The sequence below is a fragment of the Penicillium digitatum genome, chromosome 3, assembly GCF_016767815.1.
Source record: "Penicillium digitatum chromosome 3, complete sequence".
NCBI classification, from domain to species: domain Eukaryota; kingdom Fungi; phylum Ascomycota; class Eurotiomycetes; order Eurotiales; family Aspergillaceae; genus Penicillium; species Penicillium digitatum.
The window spans coordinates 1,038,999-1,056,402 of record NC_089386.1 but is presented as its reverse complement, the minus strand read 5'-3'; the positions used below and the strand labels follow the sequence as shown (position 1 = coordinate 1,056,402).

General features: G+C 51.7%; 7 protein-coding genes across 7 annotated transcripts; 4 read left to right on the top strand and 3 right to left on the bottom strand.

Moving 5' to 3' along the window:
- Positions 1 to 612: 612 nt before the first annotated feature.
- On the top strand, positions 613 to 2,939 carry Pdw03_7922 (RabGAP/TBC; the record flags this gene model as incomplete). The annotated part of the gene is made up of 2 exons (XM_014677584.1): positions 613 to 1,807; positions 1,864 to 2,939. 2 exons carry the CDS (start codon positions 613 to 615, stop codon positions 2,937 to 2,939), a joined length of 2,271 nt encoding a protein of 756 aa, XP_014533070.1.
- Positions 2,940 to 4,123: 1,184 nt separating this feature from the next.
- Pdw03_7921 (Na/K ATPase alpha 1 subunit, putative) lies at positions 4,124 to 7,408 on the bottom strand (the record flags this gene model as incomplete). The annotated part of the gene is made up of 1 exon (XM_014677583.1): positions 4,124 to 7,408. The coding sequence occupies one exon, from the start codon at positions 7,406 to 7,408 to the stop codon at positions 4,124 to 4,126; it is 3,285 nt and encodes a 1,094-aa protein (XP_014533069.1).
- A 1,300-nt stretch (positions 7,409 to 8,708) lies between these two features.
- On the top strand, positions 8,709 to 9,887 carry Pdw03_7920 (Serine/threonine protein kinase, putative; the record flags this gene model as incomplete). Its single annotated transcript, XM_014677582.1, has 1 exon — positions 8,709 to 9,887. One exon carries the CDS (start codon positions 8,709 to 8,711, stop codon positions 9,885 to 9,887), a length of 1,179 nt encoding a protein of 392 aa, XP_014533068.1.
- A 295-nt stretch (positions 9,888 to 10,182) lies between these two features.
- Pdw03_7919 (Short chain dehydrogenase/reductase family) lies at positions 10,183 to 11,128 on the bottom strand (the record flags this gene model as incomplete). Its single annotated transcript, XM_014677581.1, has 2 exons — positions 10,183 to 11,012; positions 11,065 to 11,128. The coding sequence occupies 2 exons, from the start codon at positions 11,126 to 11,128 to the stop codon at positions 10,183 to 10,185; spliced, it is 894 nt and encodes a 297-aa protein (XP_014533067.1).
- Positions 11,129 to 11,732: 604 nt separating this feature from the next.
- On the bottom strand, positions 11,733 to 12,857 carry Pdw03_7918 (Alcohol dehydrogenase, zinc-containing; the record flags this gene model as incomplete). The annotated part of the gene is made up of 2 exons (XM_014677580.1): positions 11,733 to 11,978; positions 12,039 to 12,857. The coding sequence occupies 2 exons, from the start codon at positions 12,855 to 12,857 to the stop codon at positions 11,733 to 11,735; spliced, it is 1,065 nt and encodes a 354-aa protein (XP_014533066.1).
- A 418-nt stretch (positions 12,858 to 13,275) lies between these two features.
- On the top strand, positions 13,276 to 13,863 carry Pdw03_7917 (uncharacterized protein; the record flags this gene model as incomplete). Its single annotated transcript, XM_014677579.1, has 2 exons — positions 13,276 to 13,653; positions 13,720 to 13,863. 2 exons carry the CDS (start codon positions 13,276 to 13,278, stop codon positions 13,861 to 13,863), a joined length of 522 nt encoding a protein of 173 aa, XP_014533065.1.
- Positions 13,864 to 14,451: 588 nt separating this feature from the next.
- Pdw03_7916 (LYAR-type C2HC zinc finger family protein) lies at positions 14,452 to 17,238 on the top strand (the record flags this gene model as incomplete). The annotated part of the gene is made up of 1 exon (XM_014677578.1): positions 14,452 to 17,238. One exon carries the CDS (start codon positions 14,452 to 14,454, stop codon positions 17,236 to 17,238), a length of 2,787 nt encoding a protein of 928 aa, XP_014533064.1.
- Positions 17,239 to 17,404: the final 166 nt, after the last annotated feature.

Genomic DNA, 17,404 nt, shown 5'->3' with positions numbered 1-17,404 from the left:
TTCCCTTCTGGGCAGAGATCGGTTAATCCCCTTAAGCGTACGGAGTAGTGGATACTTAAGTGGTACTTCTCCATCACCCTTTATGCACTAGTGTGATGAAGTATCGCCGAGGTACCCCCCTGTTCTCGGCCAGACCAAGTGCGGCACTGCCTGAGGCTCTCCGTTTGCAGCCTTCAGCATCACGGTTTCTTCCTTTCACTCTCGTTTGGATTTCGACTTGTCTTCGTCTCTCGTTTTAATCTTTTACTTCATTTCTGCCTAGTCCCCCACACTCATTTTCCACCTATTTTTGTTTCCAATACAAACCCCCTGGACCGCAGTGGTTACCCCGTCATCTCGTCTCCTGGTCGCTCTTTTTGCACGACTACACCTGATCTGAATTTCACCAGGCTGGAGCCGTCCTGCAATTCGCTTCTACATTAATCAACCTCTATTGCGGTGTTACTGTTTCCTATTTCTTGTCCGAACCCTCTCCGCCACTCTCGCCCAAAAGCTTCGGTCCTCACGTTCGTTGTTGATCCTTTCCGGTCATCCCGTTGATTTTCTCTCTGTATTTCTACTGGCAGATCAGAATTGTGGGGGATCCATACATCTGAATTATCACATGAGATCATGACCACCGTTTTGCCGACCCCCAACTCTCCCCCCGAGCTCTCCGGGTCCAAATCCTCTAAATCCTCCTCGTTTCATTCCTCTTCTCACCTGGACGGTCCCGACAGCATCTTCACGGATATTTCGAATTTCGAAGACATTGGCTTGGAAGATGATGCCGCCCTATCGTTCGCCGATCCACCAGGCTCCTACGGCCGCTCTGGGGCAAAGGCACGGTCTCCCGCCGCCGGAATGTCAAGCAAAGTCCCTACGATCTCAACTCGCGACTTGACCGCAACCCCGAAATCTCGCCAGCGAAGCCCCCTACCCCCGATTCACGGTGGGTTGGCCAATGCGCCAGCAGGCTCCCTCGCAGCGAGAACTGCAAATCGGACACACTCGGGCAACACGCTGCAGTCACCTGGTTTGACACCAGCGCACGCCCGCCGTGCACGATCTGTTTCACCACTACGGCCGACATCCAGTCGCTCCACCTCGAGCACCAGCCCAGCTTTGTCTCCGCTATCTGCGCGAGTGCCAACTCAGAAACAAAGCTGGCAGCCAAATCGCAAGTCGGTTCAAGACCTGGAGGAAGAATACCATGATTCGGACGATGAACTGCCGGACGATGCAAGTCTGTGGAACATTCCTATCTCTCCACGCCCAGTCCAAGAGCGGACTTTTTCACGATCTGCCAGTCCAAATGGTCGCAGCCCTGGGCGGCGGCCTCTGCCTATTCAGCACACCGTGGCGGAAACCGACAAGCTAGCGTCACCCGAAAATACGGCCAAGGCATCCCGCATGAAGCGTATACAACGATCGAGCTCCGCGGGGCCGGAGCGTGGACAAATCTCGCCACGCAACCCTCGCACCTACTCGTATAACAGTTATCTTTCTGACTTGTCCGAGGAAGCAAAGATTATTACTGAAGCTCTGGAGCTGCATGCTGATGATAAAGATCGCGAGCGGGAGGAGCATGTTCAAACCCGTGCTTCGCGGAAGTCTAGCGAGGACTCGCATCGTGCATCCCGTGATGCTGTCGCCTTACCGCCTCTGCAGAAATCAAACATCATGATTGATCCGCTGCCAATTAGCAAAGAGAAAGAAAAATTCCTCTCGCGGACACGCCCAAGCTGGCTTCCGCCTAAGGACCAGAAGGAGGAGAAAAGACACCTGAGGCAGTATCAGCAAATGATGGCCCAGTCTCGAGAAGCTGGTAGGTGCTAAGACAAGATACTCGAAGCTTTGTCGGCCTTCTAATTGGTATTTCAGAAAAACGCAAAGCTGCCAAAATTGCGAATGCGCAGTGTGCAAAGGACAACACCCGAGCAACACTGCAGAACATCTGGGATGAATATGTGTATCCGAATTGGGACCGCGCTCTTCGCGAGCCCCGAATTCGCGAATTGTGGTGGCGTGGAATCCCACCCCGCAATCGGGGCCACATATGGGAACGAGCCATTGGCAACGAACTAGCATTAACTGAGGAAACTTTTGCCAAAGCGCTTCTTCGAGCAAAGGATCTCCAAAGCAAGAAGGATGGAGAAAGCGAGAGCAACAAAAGACTACAAGACTGCTTTGAAGCGATCGAAACAGACGTGCCCAAAGCCTTCCCAGATCTGAACATCTTCCAAGAAGGTGGTCCACTACGGGAAATCCTCATTGACGTCCTGAAAGCATACTGCATGTACCGCAGCGACGTAGGCTACATCCACGGCCTGCACACCATCGCCGCCCTCTTCGTTTTGCAATTCCCCACACCCGCTTCCGCCTTCCTCGCCATGGCCAACGCCCTCAACCGTCCTTTACCCGTCGCGTTCCTCACTTGGGACCGTGGCGCCATGGCCCGCTCCTACGCACTAGCCTCGGACACCTTGCGCTATAAGTTCCCTCGTTTGCATACTCACCTGACCGAAATCCTCCGCCTCTCCGAGGCAGAGATCTGGGAGCCGATTTTCCGCTCGCTGCTGACAAACGGCCTGGACCTCGAACGCATCTCCCGTGTCTGGGACTGCTGGGTCTTCGAGGGCGACCGCATCATGATCCGCTCTGCCGTTGCCATAATGGGCTGTCTCCAGGCCCAGCTGTTCTCCTTCCAACAGACTAATGACCAATCCCGTCTTGCTGTGCGGGACATGCTAGGCTGGGGTCCCCATAATCTTGATCTTGGAGCAAACATGCAGAAAGCTAAAGAGCGGAACAGCGCCCCTGCTGCTGGCTTCGGCGGGGGGCGGATCGAAAATTTCGGCGTTGGTGATTATTGGGTTCTTACTGCTGCGGGCAACGAAGATGGGTTTATGAGTGCCGTCCGAGAGGCTGGGAAAGTGCGCCAACAACCCCAAACTTGAAAGGCTTGCTGGATGTGGTGTTTGGTTGCGCCTTCCAAATCCGTGTCTCTGGCCTACCAGGGCCTCAGTCTTATCTCGGTCTTTTCTTCATTTCCTCCCTTGCCACACCCTCACATCCTCATCAATCTCCATATCCACTCGCTCCCTCAGAGAATGCCTAGCACGAAATCAGAGTCTAACCAACGTGTCTGCTTGCTTTGCTATCTATTCTCTACCCTATTTGCACACATGTCATTCGCTGCACAGCCGTTTTGTCTATTCTGTATACAAAGGACCGCATGAAAACCGTTCGTTTCTGTTCTTCTCAAACTTTTTTTTTCCCTTCTTTTTCCTCCGGGAACCCCAGCATTCTTAACTTATTGATTGGTTGTTGTTTTTTTCACTTTCTGTTTTTCTACTACATCTCTATCTTGTATTTTTAGCCATCCTGACTGTCATGCCCTGATGCAATCGCTATTTTCCATCGTTGGTACGAACTTGTTTAGTGGTATTACAAGCAATTCAGATCTTTTCATTCAATCTTTCAATTGGTTTCGCTCGCGAATTATACTATATTTACATAGTCGGGGAGGTCGCCAAGTTGTGCATCTAGAAGAAAACATTGCTTGAATGCTAAACGACCAAGGGACCAAATTGACATCTGCGCAACTACTAGTTCAGGTCCAAGTCCGATTGGCCGAAAATTCATGCTAAGACCGCAGCATGATCCGCCTGCGAACGGATTTCATTTCGAGTCAATTGCCTTGGACCACTCGACCAAACCGCGATCTATCAAAATGTGCATTATCAGATAAGGCACATGGTGTCTCGATGAAAAGAGCCAGGCCTCGAAGAGAGCAGAGTTTCATCTAGAGATACATCGAAAGGGACGTGATACATGTCACGGGTTTATGATTGGTTAGCTGTGCTTCTTAAATCTATGGTCAACAGGCTCGTTGACCACTTTTCTGGTTTTTCGTCAAAGCCATGTAATCATCATGAGGATCAACATTGAATCAGTACATGTACAAACAATCAAAGGAACCCGAGGTAAAGGTAAGGGTAAGGTAACAGGGCAAGCCAATGTCCTCCATGACAAGTTATGATTATCCAACCTCTTAGTTAGAATTTGCCGACATTGAGATTTTGTTTTTCGTTGGTCTTTCTTTCTTTTTTTTCTCACGAACAAGCATTCCAAGATCTGATTACCACGAGGCCCAGGCCACAGGTCCCTTGGGGAATAGTCGGACTAGCACCTTGCGCAGTTCGTCCATACAAAGGACGCCCAGTGCAAGGCCAAGTGGGATACACCAGAACTCAATTGGGACTGAGGCCGTGCTGAAGAGGTTCTGGATGCCTGGGACTTCCGTGACAAAGATAGCGATGATGAACGAAATGAGAATGGCCAGAGGCAGCCACGGGTTGCGACGGGCTGGACGGATCGGATCAGCTTGGAGGATGGACATGCGCTTGCTGCGGACAGACAAGACGTTGCCCCATTGCATGATGACCAGGGTCACGAAGTAGACAGACTGGCCTACGCTGACGAAGTGGTTCAATTCGTCCGCGGTATATCCGTGGAAGCCCTCGGAATAGCCCTCGAACGCAAAGATGAGGTCGGAGAAGGAAATCCCTGCGTGTCGCCACATGTACAGGAAGAACATGGCGTGGGCACTGAAGGCTTCCATCACACCGACGAACAGGTACGACTGGCCATAGATGCGGAGGTTGATGAGGTGATCTTTGGTAGGACGGCGTGGGGGCAGGCTGAGGAGGTCGAATTCTTCTTTCTCCATGATGAGTGAAAGGGATAGGAACAGGTCGGTGAAGACACAGACGATGATCATGAGGAAGGTGCTGAGCGGAGAAGGACAGCCGAAGAAGACGTTCATGATCACGGGCCAAATCTCGGACCAACTACCTGCTGGGAGGAGGTAGGCGATGACCTTTTGCAGGTTCTGGAAGACCAACCGACCAAGGCGAATAGCCTCAATGATGGAGTCGAACTTGTCCAAGAGCACCAGATCAGCGGCCTCGATTGCCACATCGCTGCCGGATCCGACTGCGATACCCACGTCTGCGGCACGCAGGGCCGGGGCATCATTGACACCATCACCTGTCACAGCAACCACGCAACTACGAGCTTGAAGTTCTGTCACAATGCGAAGCTTTTGCTCGGGGGTCGTGCGAGCGAATACAATCTCATCGTAGCCGCACACTATTTCCCAGTGCTCTGAAGTCAACGCTGACAAGTTGGGTCCTTCAAGAAGCAAGCTGTGTCGGGACTTCGGAACTTTGACTTCCATCGATTGATCGAGGCCATCCCTCAGCTCTTCGATGGTGTCAGGCTCAGCTTGTCCGTCATAGATTCCAATCTCACGAGCGATAGCAGCTGCAGTCAGTCCGAAGTCGCCGGTAACCATGAAGAATCGGATACCCGCCTTGCGGCAAGCTGCGACAGTCGAAGCCGTCTCCGGGCGTGGTGGATCAATAATTCCAAAGATACCGAGAACTGTGAGATCCTGCACACCGTCGTCTAACATCTCATTGCTGAAATCGTTGGAGCCAGGGGCAGAGTGTGGAATGTAACGACGCTGGCAGATGACAATCACCCGCTCTGCACGACGTGATAGTTTAGCCTGGAAGTTGGAGAATTTTTCCCGTGACTCGACATCTAGTGGACGAACTGCATTATGAACAGCAGACCAGTAAGTGGTGCAACGACCCAACAGCACATCTGGTGCTCCCTTGACGTAGAGAATGAACTCCTTGGTGGATTTAGGATCACGGTGCAAGGTAAGCATCCACTTGTTCTTCGAGTTGAATGGAATCTGATGAACACGTTCATATAAAGCCAGGGCAGTTGGAGAAATTAATCCAAAACTGTCACCAAATCTCAAAACCGCTGCATCTGTAGCATTGCCGTTAACATCACGTTCATGAACGGGCAGATGCAATGTAGTCGGGTCGAAGGTGGCGTCGTTGCACAGAACAGATGCTTGCAGCATCCTTTTTAAGCCTTCGGGAAGATCAACAGTTCCGAACCCCCCAGGCGCTAAATCCTCGAGGCTGTATTCCCAATCAACCATTCCGAGTGACTTGACAAACATGCGGTTTTGAGTGAGAGTGCCAGTCTTGTCGGAGCAGAGTACATTCACACAGCCCAGAGTCTCAACGGTTGACAGGCCCTTGGGCAAAATGTTGGTCTGCTTCATCCGCTTGGCAATCATCATAAGGGTCAAAGCGACGGCGACAGGCATGCCTTCGGGTATGAAGGCAACAACACACCCCATGACATTGTTCAACATGGCTACAACGCTCATGTAGGAATGATGATCCTTGCGCAGCCATCCTAGCCAGGTAAGCAGGATCAGCAAAGCCAGGACCACTGTAAGAATGACAATAATAGTAACGAAGCGATTGATCTCGCGTTGGATCAGGGTTGTCTTTTGCTTGACACCAGCCGTCATCGACGCAATACGGCCCATCACAGAGCGAGATCCGGTCAAAATGACAATCCCAATAGCATTCCCATTGGTAACACCGGTTCCCATGAGGGCAATATTGCGAGTCTCTAAGAAGTTGGTCTCGGTGCAATCAATGGCGCCTTCAACCTCATCCGACTCGCCTGTCAGAATAGCACGGTCAAAGCGAACATCGCCCGAGCTGGACAAAAGGCGCATGTCAGCTGGGACTTTGTTGCCAATTCCAATGTGAACAATATCACCCGCAACCAGGTCCGTGGCAGGGATGTGAATGAGTTTCCCATCTCGCAGCACCATGGCTTCGGCGGGGAGTAGGTCTAGGATCGAGTTCATGACACGCTTCGTGGACCAATCTTGGAAAGCTGAGAAGCCTGCCTGTAAAGCAATGACGATCAAAATGAGGACAGCCAGAGAAAGATTTTGAGACGAGGGTGGGTTACTGAGAGGCTTCCAGCAAATGAAGAAGATGACGACTCCAACCCAAAGAACAGAGCAGAATCCACCGAAGACGTAGAAGAATATCTTCTTGAGATAGTTCTCTCCGTGGTGGGCAATGACATTCTTGCCATCTCGCTGCAAACGTGTGGCCGCCGAGGACGAACTTAGTCCAGTGCGCTGATCCACATTGAATTCTCGACACAGGCTGTCGGGGGATATGATATGGAAGTCCAAGCTCTCGAAGTAGTCTTGATGAGGCTGCTTCTCTGTGGCATTGACGATAGCCTGCTTAGGGGCATTTTGGGATTCCGAAATTTGAATGGAGATGGTTCGAAACTCAATTGGCAGTTCGGGCATCCCCTGGATGCTGCTTCTGGTGCTATGAATGGTATCACGGCTTATCGAACGGGGGCGATTGCTCTGAGTCTGGTAGATAGATCGGAACCCCTCTGCAGGTGTGGACCCCTCAAAGGTGATTTGTGTGGAACGTCCAGTGCGCTCATCATCTTTGAATGCATTACTTTCTGACTCGATGTCAATGTCCTTGTTGCTGTTTTCTGGAGTCATGGGTGCCGTTGATACAGAGGGTGTAGAGGAGAGAATGGAGGGACAAGGACAGTAGTAGTATAGGAAGAGGGTGTAAAAAACGAAAAGGATGGGGAAAGCAGACACTCAATCAGAGCACTGCCAGAAGGGACGATCACCCTGGAAGGAATGCAGAGACGTAGAACACTGAAGAGTCGTCGAAGTGTTTTTTTTTAAAAAAAAAAAAGAAGAAGAAGAAGAAGAAGAAACAGTAGTTTGCGACCCTCCGTTTATATAGGCACCAGGGTCTGCCTAGATGGGCAACTCCGATGTGTTTCGACCAAAGCTGGTCCAGCTCAGGTGTGCATTGGGAAGGTTCTCCCAGACGAAATGTATCACTCAGCCACGCGCGTCCACGAGGGACCTGCCGGTTCTGGAAAATGAGGGAAATAAAAAAAAAGGGACAATTACATCCACAGAGGTCCACAGGTACTTGATAAACCGCCGAGAGTTGCATATTAAAGCCAGGTACCACCACCAGATACCTTGTATATTGAGACGACCCCCCATAAACTGTGTGATGTATTACATACATATACCGTAATCCCAACCCATACCCAGCTCATTACCCAATCATTAACCACTGATCAGAGATCTGTGACAATACAGAACCTAGCCCTAACTTCTTCTGGTTCAGCTCCAAGTTCCTGGTTCAACACAGCAGAGCATTCCTACTTTGATTTAAAAAATAAGAACAAATACCGCAGATTTCCAAGAAAAGGCACAAGGCAAGCGGGTGAGAAAAAAAAAAAAAAAAACCAAAACAAAACAAAAATTCCAAGGACACCGCCACGAAAGTACGTTAGCCCCCGTGGGGGACCATGCGGGATTTTTCCTCTCCACAGAAACCAAGATTCAACCTCAGACCTCAGTTCTATCGAATCCTTTTTCGGGAAATTTCACTTAAGACTGGCTGGGATTTAAAAAAAGTTAATTCGCGTTTTGAGTGAGCAGTTTGTCCCATCCAATCGCAGAAAATCTCAGTGGACTTGAACTGATACTGCACAATCCCATACTACCATAATACTGCGATGTAGGCGTTGGAGTTTAAAACATTTCTCCCTACTTCCGTTAGGGTTCGTCTTAGATCTGTAAAGGGGAAATTTTATTCGTTCCAATTCTGGTCTAATCCTGGTCCAATCCTGGTCTTTTAAAGGGGCATTGACGTGGTGCCTTGTTGACATGACGTTTCTTTCTATTCAACGGTTGGTTCTCCCACGCTAGAACCATCGCATTTAGGAAAGGACTTAAAGGACGTGACCACACTTGTCTAGTAGTTTTCATGCGTCCACCCACCCAGACCGTTGATCATCATCACACCTTGACCCGAGGGAAGCTCTCAGTTGAACACCGGTTCAATGGTATTGCGATTAAGAACGACCATCTACCCCGGTTGGAATCAGTCCCAACAGAGGAGCAACCCTTGTTAAGCCGAGACTCAACGCCATCAAGATCTTCGTTCCTATCGCCCGACCTCTCCTTCAGAGACAAATACGGCCGTTCTCGCCACATGGTGCACTATGGTTCAAACAGCACAACCCGCCTCCATGAAAGCAAAATAAAAAAGGGAAGCAAGAACCCCTTCGTCGCAATCAAAGTCTACCGACGCTCCATCCTCAGAGGTCCCCCAAGCGCTTCTCACTCCACATCTCTGCATCCGAGCCACCCCAACATCCTCCCAATCCTAGACATCCTCCACAACGAACGTCGCGAGCTCTGTCTTGTAATGCCATACTGCGCCGGAGGCGATCTGAATAGCCTCCTATCCCGTAAGGGTCCTCTCCCAACCCAAGAGGCGGATTGCATAATAACCCAGATCCTGCGTGCGCTCGCCTTCCTACATGATCACGGTACAACACATCGTGATGTCCGCCTCGAGACAGTCCTTCTCACGGCCAACGGAGCTGTGAAGCTAGCCGGCTTTGGCGATGGACATGTCCGGCGGATCTGGGAGGAGTCCGCTGAGGCCAGGGCTGGAGGAATGCTTCCCTCGCAAACACAGCCACCTACACAAAGTATATGGTCATTGGCGCTATCGTGGCCGCTGATTTTAATATGTCGATCGTATCGTCAACGTTCTGAGTCTTCTTCTGGAAATCGGAGTCAGGCTTTGATGGCGAACTCACCCACTGCGTCGTTTGTGGGAATGAGGCTCCCGTATATTCCTCCGGAAGAATTCAAGCTTCATGTTCCACCATATTGTCATGGTGACCACAGCCATCGTGGTGAATGTGATTCTCGTCCTGCCGATGTATGGGCCACGGCTATCGTTTACATGGCGCTCGTCACCGATCGGATTTTGTGGCGTAGTGCACGTCCTCATCAGGAGGATGGGCGGTATCTGGATTATCTTCATTCTCGCTGTGGGGAGGATGGATACCCACCGATCGAGACTCTGGGCCAAGTAGGTTATAGCATGGTTTGGGGTCCTGGCGCAGAAGAAAGGTCGCTAAAATCTTAGTTTCTAGAGACGACGCAACGCCATCTACGCAATGCTACACCCCTGTTCCTCGAAGCGTATTACAACAACGAAGTTGTTGCGATCAGAATGGATAAACGGTGTAGTTGTGTGTGAGGCGGGAGCAAAAGGATATTGAGCAAAGCTGCAATTTGAAATCCCTGTGCAATGCTTACCTGGATAGAAAACCTTCCTTTCAAATACATTTTTGATCTCTCATCGCTCGCGTTCACAATATCCTCAAGCAAAAAACCAATGCATGATGCACAAACACAAGCCCTATCCCCCTTTCCCCCAATCACAGAGTCCCGGCAGCAAGAACGTACCCCCCATCAACAACAACAGTCTGCCCGTTCAGGTACTGATTGCAAACCGCAAAAAGCACAGCACCACCCATATCCGCATCCCTCCCAGGCCGTGCAGCAGGAACCTTCTCCCGATACTTTTTAACCGGAAGATGACTCTTCTGCATTCCATCACTCTCCCCAGCAGTCATCTCACTAGGAAAAACCCCAGGGGCAATATTATTAACCCGAACCCGCAGCTTCGACGAACTAACCTCCTGTGCAAGCATCTTTGTCAAATGAATCGCCGCCGCCTTGGAAGCATTATAGGCAAAATGGTGCTGCGAGACCTTCACAATCCCAGATATGGAAGTCGTATTGAGCACCGTGCTGGACCAACCATGTTCGACCTCGGAGCCACGCTGTAGCAGCGGCAGGAATGCCGTGGTCATAAAGAAGAGCTGTGAGACGTTCGTGCGGAACACAGAGTCCCACTCCTCGAATGTCGCAGCTGGGTCGTCGAAGAGGGACTCACGGAGCTCGGATGCGTCTTCGGGCTCTGTCTTTTGCGTTGAGCTGGATATTCCGGCGTTGTTCATTAAGATGGAGAGGTGGCCTTCGCGCGTGGAGATCTCCGAGGCTAGTCTGCGGATCTCGTCTTTCTTGGTGACGTCGGCTGGCAGCGGGATTATTTTGCCGCTTATGTTGCCGTTGTCGTAGAGTGTGGCGACGCGGTCGAGTTTCTCTGCTGTGCGCCCGGTTATGTATACTTTGGCTCCATTCACGGCTAAGGCTTGCGCTGCCATGAGACCGATTCCTGAGCCACCGCCTGTGACGAGGGCCACTGGTGGTGTTAGAATGAGGTTGTTGGATAGGGGTCATTATGTACAGTTTACCTTTGTCCTTCACATTGAACAGGTTTTCAAGCTTGAAGCTTTGGTTACTTTCATTGACTGCCATTTTGGTCTTGTCTGAAATGGGGGATTCTCTGGGGGAAGTTAATCTGAAGTGACGAGAAAGTAGACAAGGAGAGAGCTGGAGGACTCGGTTCGATGGAGTTGATGTTAGAGCTGTTTGACTCTTTTGGAGAGCTGGTATTGAGAACCGCGGCATGGCTGTCTTTATAGATGATTTAAAAGGGTGACCAGTCAAGAAAATAGAAGCTCAAACCTGTTCGAGTCGGATTTTTTACCTGTTGCAGCGATGCAATCATTTGTAGGTCATCTGTTGCTCCAATCAACCATCCGAGTGTCTTCCAATTGCTGCTAAATCTTGAATCTCAGAGTATATGAACGTGGTAATAGGGGCTCATGGATATCATGATGATGTCACTTCCCTTGTATCTTCAAGCAGACAGAAAACACAGAGCCAAAATGAAAAGAAAGACCTAGTGAGATCTGTGCTTCTGTGTAATATGATAGGCCTTGGTAGCGTCTATTTGGGAATTTCTTCTCGTCACAACTATGTTCAATATGGCATGCACCAAAAGCATCCCGTCATCTGCTATGTGATAGGATGCTACAACAGATGAAAAATGAGAAATGCGCCCTATCCAGATATACGTTCATAGCTTGGCCTTTGGAGCCAACGCCTCGCTGACCGGTGCTACCTCGACCATCATCTTACCGGTGTTAGCACCAGCATAGAGGTCAATGAGACCCTGGGGCGCCGCCTCCAAGCCACCTGGCACGATGTGCTCTTTGCGCTTGAGCTTACCTTCAGCCAACCAAGAGCCGAGCTCCTTGAGTGCAGCTGGATATTGCTTCGCAAAATCGAAGACGATAAACCCCTTCAGGGTGATCCGTTGCGACTGCCATTCATTAGCCCGAAGTCTCCCCCCAAAATTGCCCCACCACCAAGAAGAACTTACAATCACACTCATAAAGCTAGCCGGACCCTGCGGCTTAGCAGCATTATACTGACTGATAGCGCCACAGATAGCAAAGCGCGAGCCCTGAGCCGCCCTCGCCAAGCAAGCATCAAGGATGTCACCACCAGTATTGTCAAAGAAAACATCAATAAACTCCGGCGTAGCGAGCTTCAGCTGCGTCCTCCAATCTGGATCCTTATAATTGACCGCAGCATCAAATCCCAACTCGTTAATCAAGAAATCACACTTCTCCTTACTGCCCGCCAACCCCACCACACGTTGAGCGCCCTTGATGCGCGCAATCTGGCCAGCCACCATGCCCGTCGCGCCCGCAGCACCAGAAACAACAACCGTGTCACCCTTCTTCACCTGCGCGATCTCCACCATACCAAAGTAGGCCGTCAGCCCGGTGAGGCCGAGCACGGACATTGCGTCCGTGGGCCGTCCGCCGGCCGGCACGGTTATTTTTGTTACTTCTTTCGTGCCGACCACTGCGTACTCCTGCCAGCCGGAACTAGCGACGACCCATTCGCCCTTGCTGTACTTGGATGCCAGATCGGTGCCTACGGCGAGGACTTGGGCGATGCTCTGGCCGCGCATCACGGCGCCTTGTTCGACGGGAGCGATGTAGGAGCGTTTGGCGGTGAGCCATTGGCGCATGGCTGGGTCGAGGGAGAGGTAGTGAACCCGCACGAGGAGCTTGTCGGTGGGGACATCTCTGGGGATAGGGAGGGTGTTTAGGCGGAAGGTGCCACTGCTGAGAGAGGGGTCAATGGCTGGGGCCGGAGGGGTGGTGTAGATGATTTGTTTGTTGGACATTTTAACGGGAATTGGGGAATTCTGAAGGGTGAAGCTGTGTTGTCAAGAGAGAAGAGGAAGCGGAGTTCTATAAAAATGTCTCTGGACAGATCGGAGACACTCCATTTTAGGAAAACTGCTCCTTGGACCTCGGCTTTTCACCGGCTACCATGAAAGTAGAAGCTGTTGCATAATCAGCTTCTCGGAGATGCATTAATTTGGCTTTGGTTTGAACATCAAAGAAGATGTATACATCTATTGCAGTATTGCAGCGCTGTGAAAGCTCTGTGATCCCTCCAGGGCTAAGAGGAATCGATACATCTGCACGCCCTCATCGTGACGTCATTGCCTGGGAAGTCTGAACCGAAGAATTGGAACACGCCAACTACATTTCTTCTAATCTCACTAACCCAACAAGAAATCAAAGATCTATACCATCATGTCACAACCCTACCACAGCTATGAACCCGCTGATCCAACCCACACCTCCCGCGGCGCAGTGGGTGGCGGCTCCTCGACCGGCGCCCCAGGCTTTCCAACAGGTCTTCGCGATACACGATCGGAGTATGATGAATCTAAGGGCTATAACTCAGCCACAGGAGCCAGTTACTCGCGGGAATCAGCAGGTGGGCCAACCCAGACCCGCCAGCGACCGCTTTCACCGTCTCCGTCTCGCAGCGATGACCGGATTGTAGGGGATGCGCCACTCCCGCACACAGCTAGTACGGCGCAGCGGGCAGAAATCGAGGATTCTAGAGCTGCACGGGCTGGTGAGGGGCTTGGAAATAAAGTGAAGGGGATTGCGGCATCGGTTCATGTAAGTTGATAGCCTCCTTTTTTGGGGGGGGGGGAACTGGGGGAGGGAGGGCTGATTGTGGCATAGGGTGCTGGAGAGTCATTGCGCGGGGCGGTAAATACGGCAGTTGATCGGACATTTGGATCTAATGAGGGTGCTGAGAGAAATCAGGAGATTGCGAATAAGGGCGCGGAGGAAATTCGGTCGGGTCGGTTTACAGGAAACAGATAGATTACATGTGCAGATCTTCAGAGGGGACCTCGGGAACACAAGGTTGGCTTATTAAACAAGGATCTATTTCCAGAATGTCTCGCATTTAGTCACCAAAGACAAGACCGAAATCCAAGGCGAATGTAAAGAGAGAGTGTCGATAAATGTAAATTACTTATCAGAGACTGCCAGGTACAATCTAGGTCTCATCTATGTCCCATCTAGGTCCCATCTAGGTTCCATCAGGGTCCAGGGAGAGGCCAAGCATTTGCTTAACGATTCTTAAATGTTCTTATTCTGCACCAGCGACAATTAGCTGTTTGTCAACATCCGGCCGACCCGAGAAGGCTGTGCTTGAAACCCACTTGGTTCCAGTTTATGAAACGCATTGGAAAAAAAAATGCAACTCTTCTTCAAGTATTCATCTGTACAAATTTGTACAAACAGATTATACAGAGTCTACGGTGTAGGAAACAATCATTTGCTCCCCGTTTTGCGCCCCACATTTGTATATACACCCAATGCCAAGTTTGGGGAGAATTGCACACTCGTTCAATCTTCGTCTGGGAACTGGTTTCAGACCGTTCTCTGTTCTGGCCATAATTCGCTATGGCCTCGATTCCCCCCGACCGACCCTACTCCTCAGATCTGTCTCCAGAAACCACTGCGACAGCAGCTGCGGTAACCCAGAACCAGACAGTGTACTCCTCGGAGACATCCTCAAACCCGGTCGTCTCCTACTCTCCCTCCCAATATTCATCCCGATCCAGCTCCGATAGCGACGACCGAATCCCGCACTCGATCGAGGTCACCGACGAAGATGCTGCCGGTGACGTGGTGGGGGTTAGCATTGGGCGCGAACAGAGTCGCATGAAGGCCCGGGCAACCCCCGTGGAAGAGAAGAATCGGGTGCTGGAACACCAGGGATCATATTTTACCACTATACCGGATACTTTAGGCGATGATGGTCTGTTTGCATCGGAGCTCACGGCCGAGCCAGAGTCGGTGGAGCCCAAGGTCGAAAAACCACCAGCGACCGCACCACGCGAACAAAGGTCCGGACATAAGTCTCGGGCATCATACTCCTCTCCGCGGTATACGCAGCCCGAGCCAGGTCCCCTTGCACATGGCCCTCCCAGCGACCTCTTTGCCTCGACGCCTGAAAAGACCGGGTCGAAAAACACCGCGGCGAACCAGCGGTCTGGCTTTGTCGGAACCTTGTTGAAAAACACATTACCTCGCCGACCACGCGCCTGGTCTGGCGAATTGAAAAAACTCCTGCCTGATCTGACCTCTTTGAGGAAACGACCCTCTCTCTCATTCGGTGCCCACAATGGCCATAACCGAATCCGCAGTCAGACAGTAGCTCCTTCCGTGAAAAAGAACGCAGGAGTGCCGAAAAGAACTTCATCGCTGGTCCTGCGTCCGCCAACGTCAAGTCTTGGACCAAGTAGCTCTAGCATTGACTATGACGGAGAAGCCGCTCAGCCGGTGCCTGAGCTGCGCTCGCCAGGGGAAACCCTGACCGCAAAACACTCCTTCACACGGAGACCTAGTTCATCGAAGCTCGGTCGACCACCAAGTTTGCGGAGATCCTCGTCGGATCAATCACTGTATCTGCGTGCGTCGTCCACGGCATCATCCCTAGAGCAGCGACCATTGTACGAGAATGTGCATACTCAGGTAAACAGCCGGTTCAAGGCAATCAAGGACAGCCTCCAAGACTCGAGTAGCAGGCTGCTCAGCATGCCCAATCTCCATCTGCAGGACATCCGCCCCGATTGGGGCTCTCGTCCATTCCTGCCAGATCTTGGAAACGGTTCATCAAGTAACAGCAACGGTGCTAGTGGTACTTGCAAAGGGGAGCAACCACCACGGACTGCAACCCCGCCGTTAACTCCGCGGACCAATTCTAACACAACCAATCCCATTTTGGATGAAGCAATGGCAGATCTTACGGGCGATATCGTGATTCTAGGAGGCTACCGAGGATCAATCCTGCGGTCTGCTAAGCCACCCCATCGTCAACTTTGGGTTCCGATGAAGGTTGGCCTGAATCTGCGGAAAGTGGACTTGGAGGTCGGGCTGAACCCGGAGGATGAGGAGCGCATGGAGGAGACCATCTTTGCATCCGGGGTTCTCTCTCACGTTGGCCCGGTGGACGTTTGTCGACGACTGATGAAGCGCCTTCGCAAGAGCGAAAACGCCTTGCGTGGCGACCTGCGTGTCCACGATTATGGATACGACTGGCGTCTAAGCCCCGAGCTGCTCTCGCGCAGGCTCATTGCCTTTCTAGAGAGCCTACCAAGCAACCAGGAGCCTGCACCAGGGGAACCCCGACGCGGCGCTACAGTCATCGCACACAGCCTGGGCGGTCTCATAACCCGACACGCCGTCAACGAGCGACCCGATCTCTTCGCTGGAGTCTTGTACGCAGGCGTACCACAACACTGCGTGAACATCCTCGGACCCCTCCGCAGCGGCGACGACGTCCTCCTCAGCTCCCGCGTTCTAACAGCGCAAGTAAACTTTACCTTCCGCACGAGCTTCGCCCTCCTCCCCGAAGACGGCCACTGCTTTATCGACAAGCAAAGCAAAAAAGAATTCCGTGTCGACTTCTTCAACGCCCAAACCTGGGAGGACTACCGTCTCTCCCCTTGCATGGGCCCCGCTCTCCCCGCACCCCCAACAACCCTCGGGTTCAAAGACATCCCTATTATCGGCAAGCGCTTCTCCATGGGTCCGCGCGACGACTCCGACGAATTCCTGTCCCAAGATCCACACAACCACCCGCATGACGCACACAACGCCGTCACTGGAACAGACAAAGACATCTATGCCCGCCACACTGGTACGCCACATAACCCAGCCTCATATGCCGCCTACGCAGCAGAAAAAGCTCAGAATCCAGCCGACGGCTTAGTCGGGCCAGGCGCACACCCGCGCAGCAGCGGCGCAGCCAATAAGATAGCCACGACAAGCACCATTCCGCTCGCCGCCGCGAGGGAGTATTTGCAGCGCACGCTGGCAGAAACTAAACGGTTCAAGGAGAACTTGGCGTTCCGGCAGAGCCATCATTCCGAGAACAGATACCCGCCTGCGGCAGTCCTCTACGGGAAGGCGTTGCCGACGGTGTATGGTGCGCGGGTTGTATCGCGTGAGAGTATTAAGCAGGTTGATGCGTATGATGATCTTGCGTTTGCGGCTGGAGATGGGGTTTGTCTTGCTTCGGCTGCTATGTTACCGCCTGGATATAGGATTATCAAGGATGGGTTGGTGAAGAGTGAGCGTGGGCATGTTGGGCTGCTTGGGGATCTTGAGGGGGTCGGGCAGTGTCTTAAGGCTATTCTTCGGGGAAGGAAAGAGGGAGTTGGACTGGGGGAGAAGGAATTGTGAGGGTGAGGATTTTGTGTGGAGGTCTCTTTTGTTTCTTTTGGTGTTGATTATTTTGTTGATGATCTTTGATGATACCATTGCCCATCTGTTTTGACGATTTTTGTTGGGTTGTGTGGTTTTCGGCATTTGGATATGACCGTATCATGTTGCATGGAGTGGTATGCGT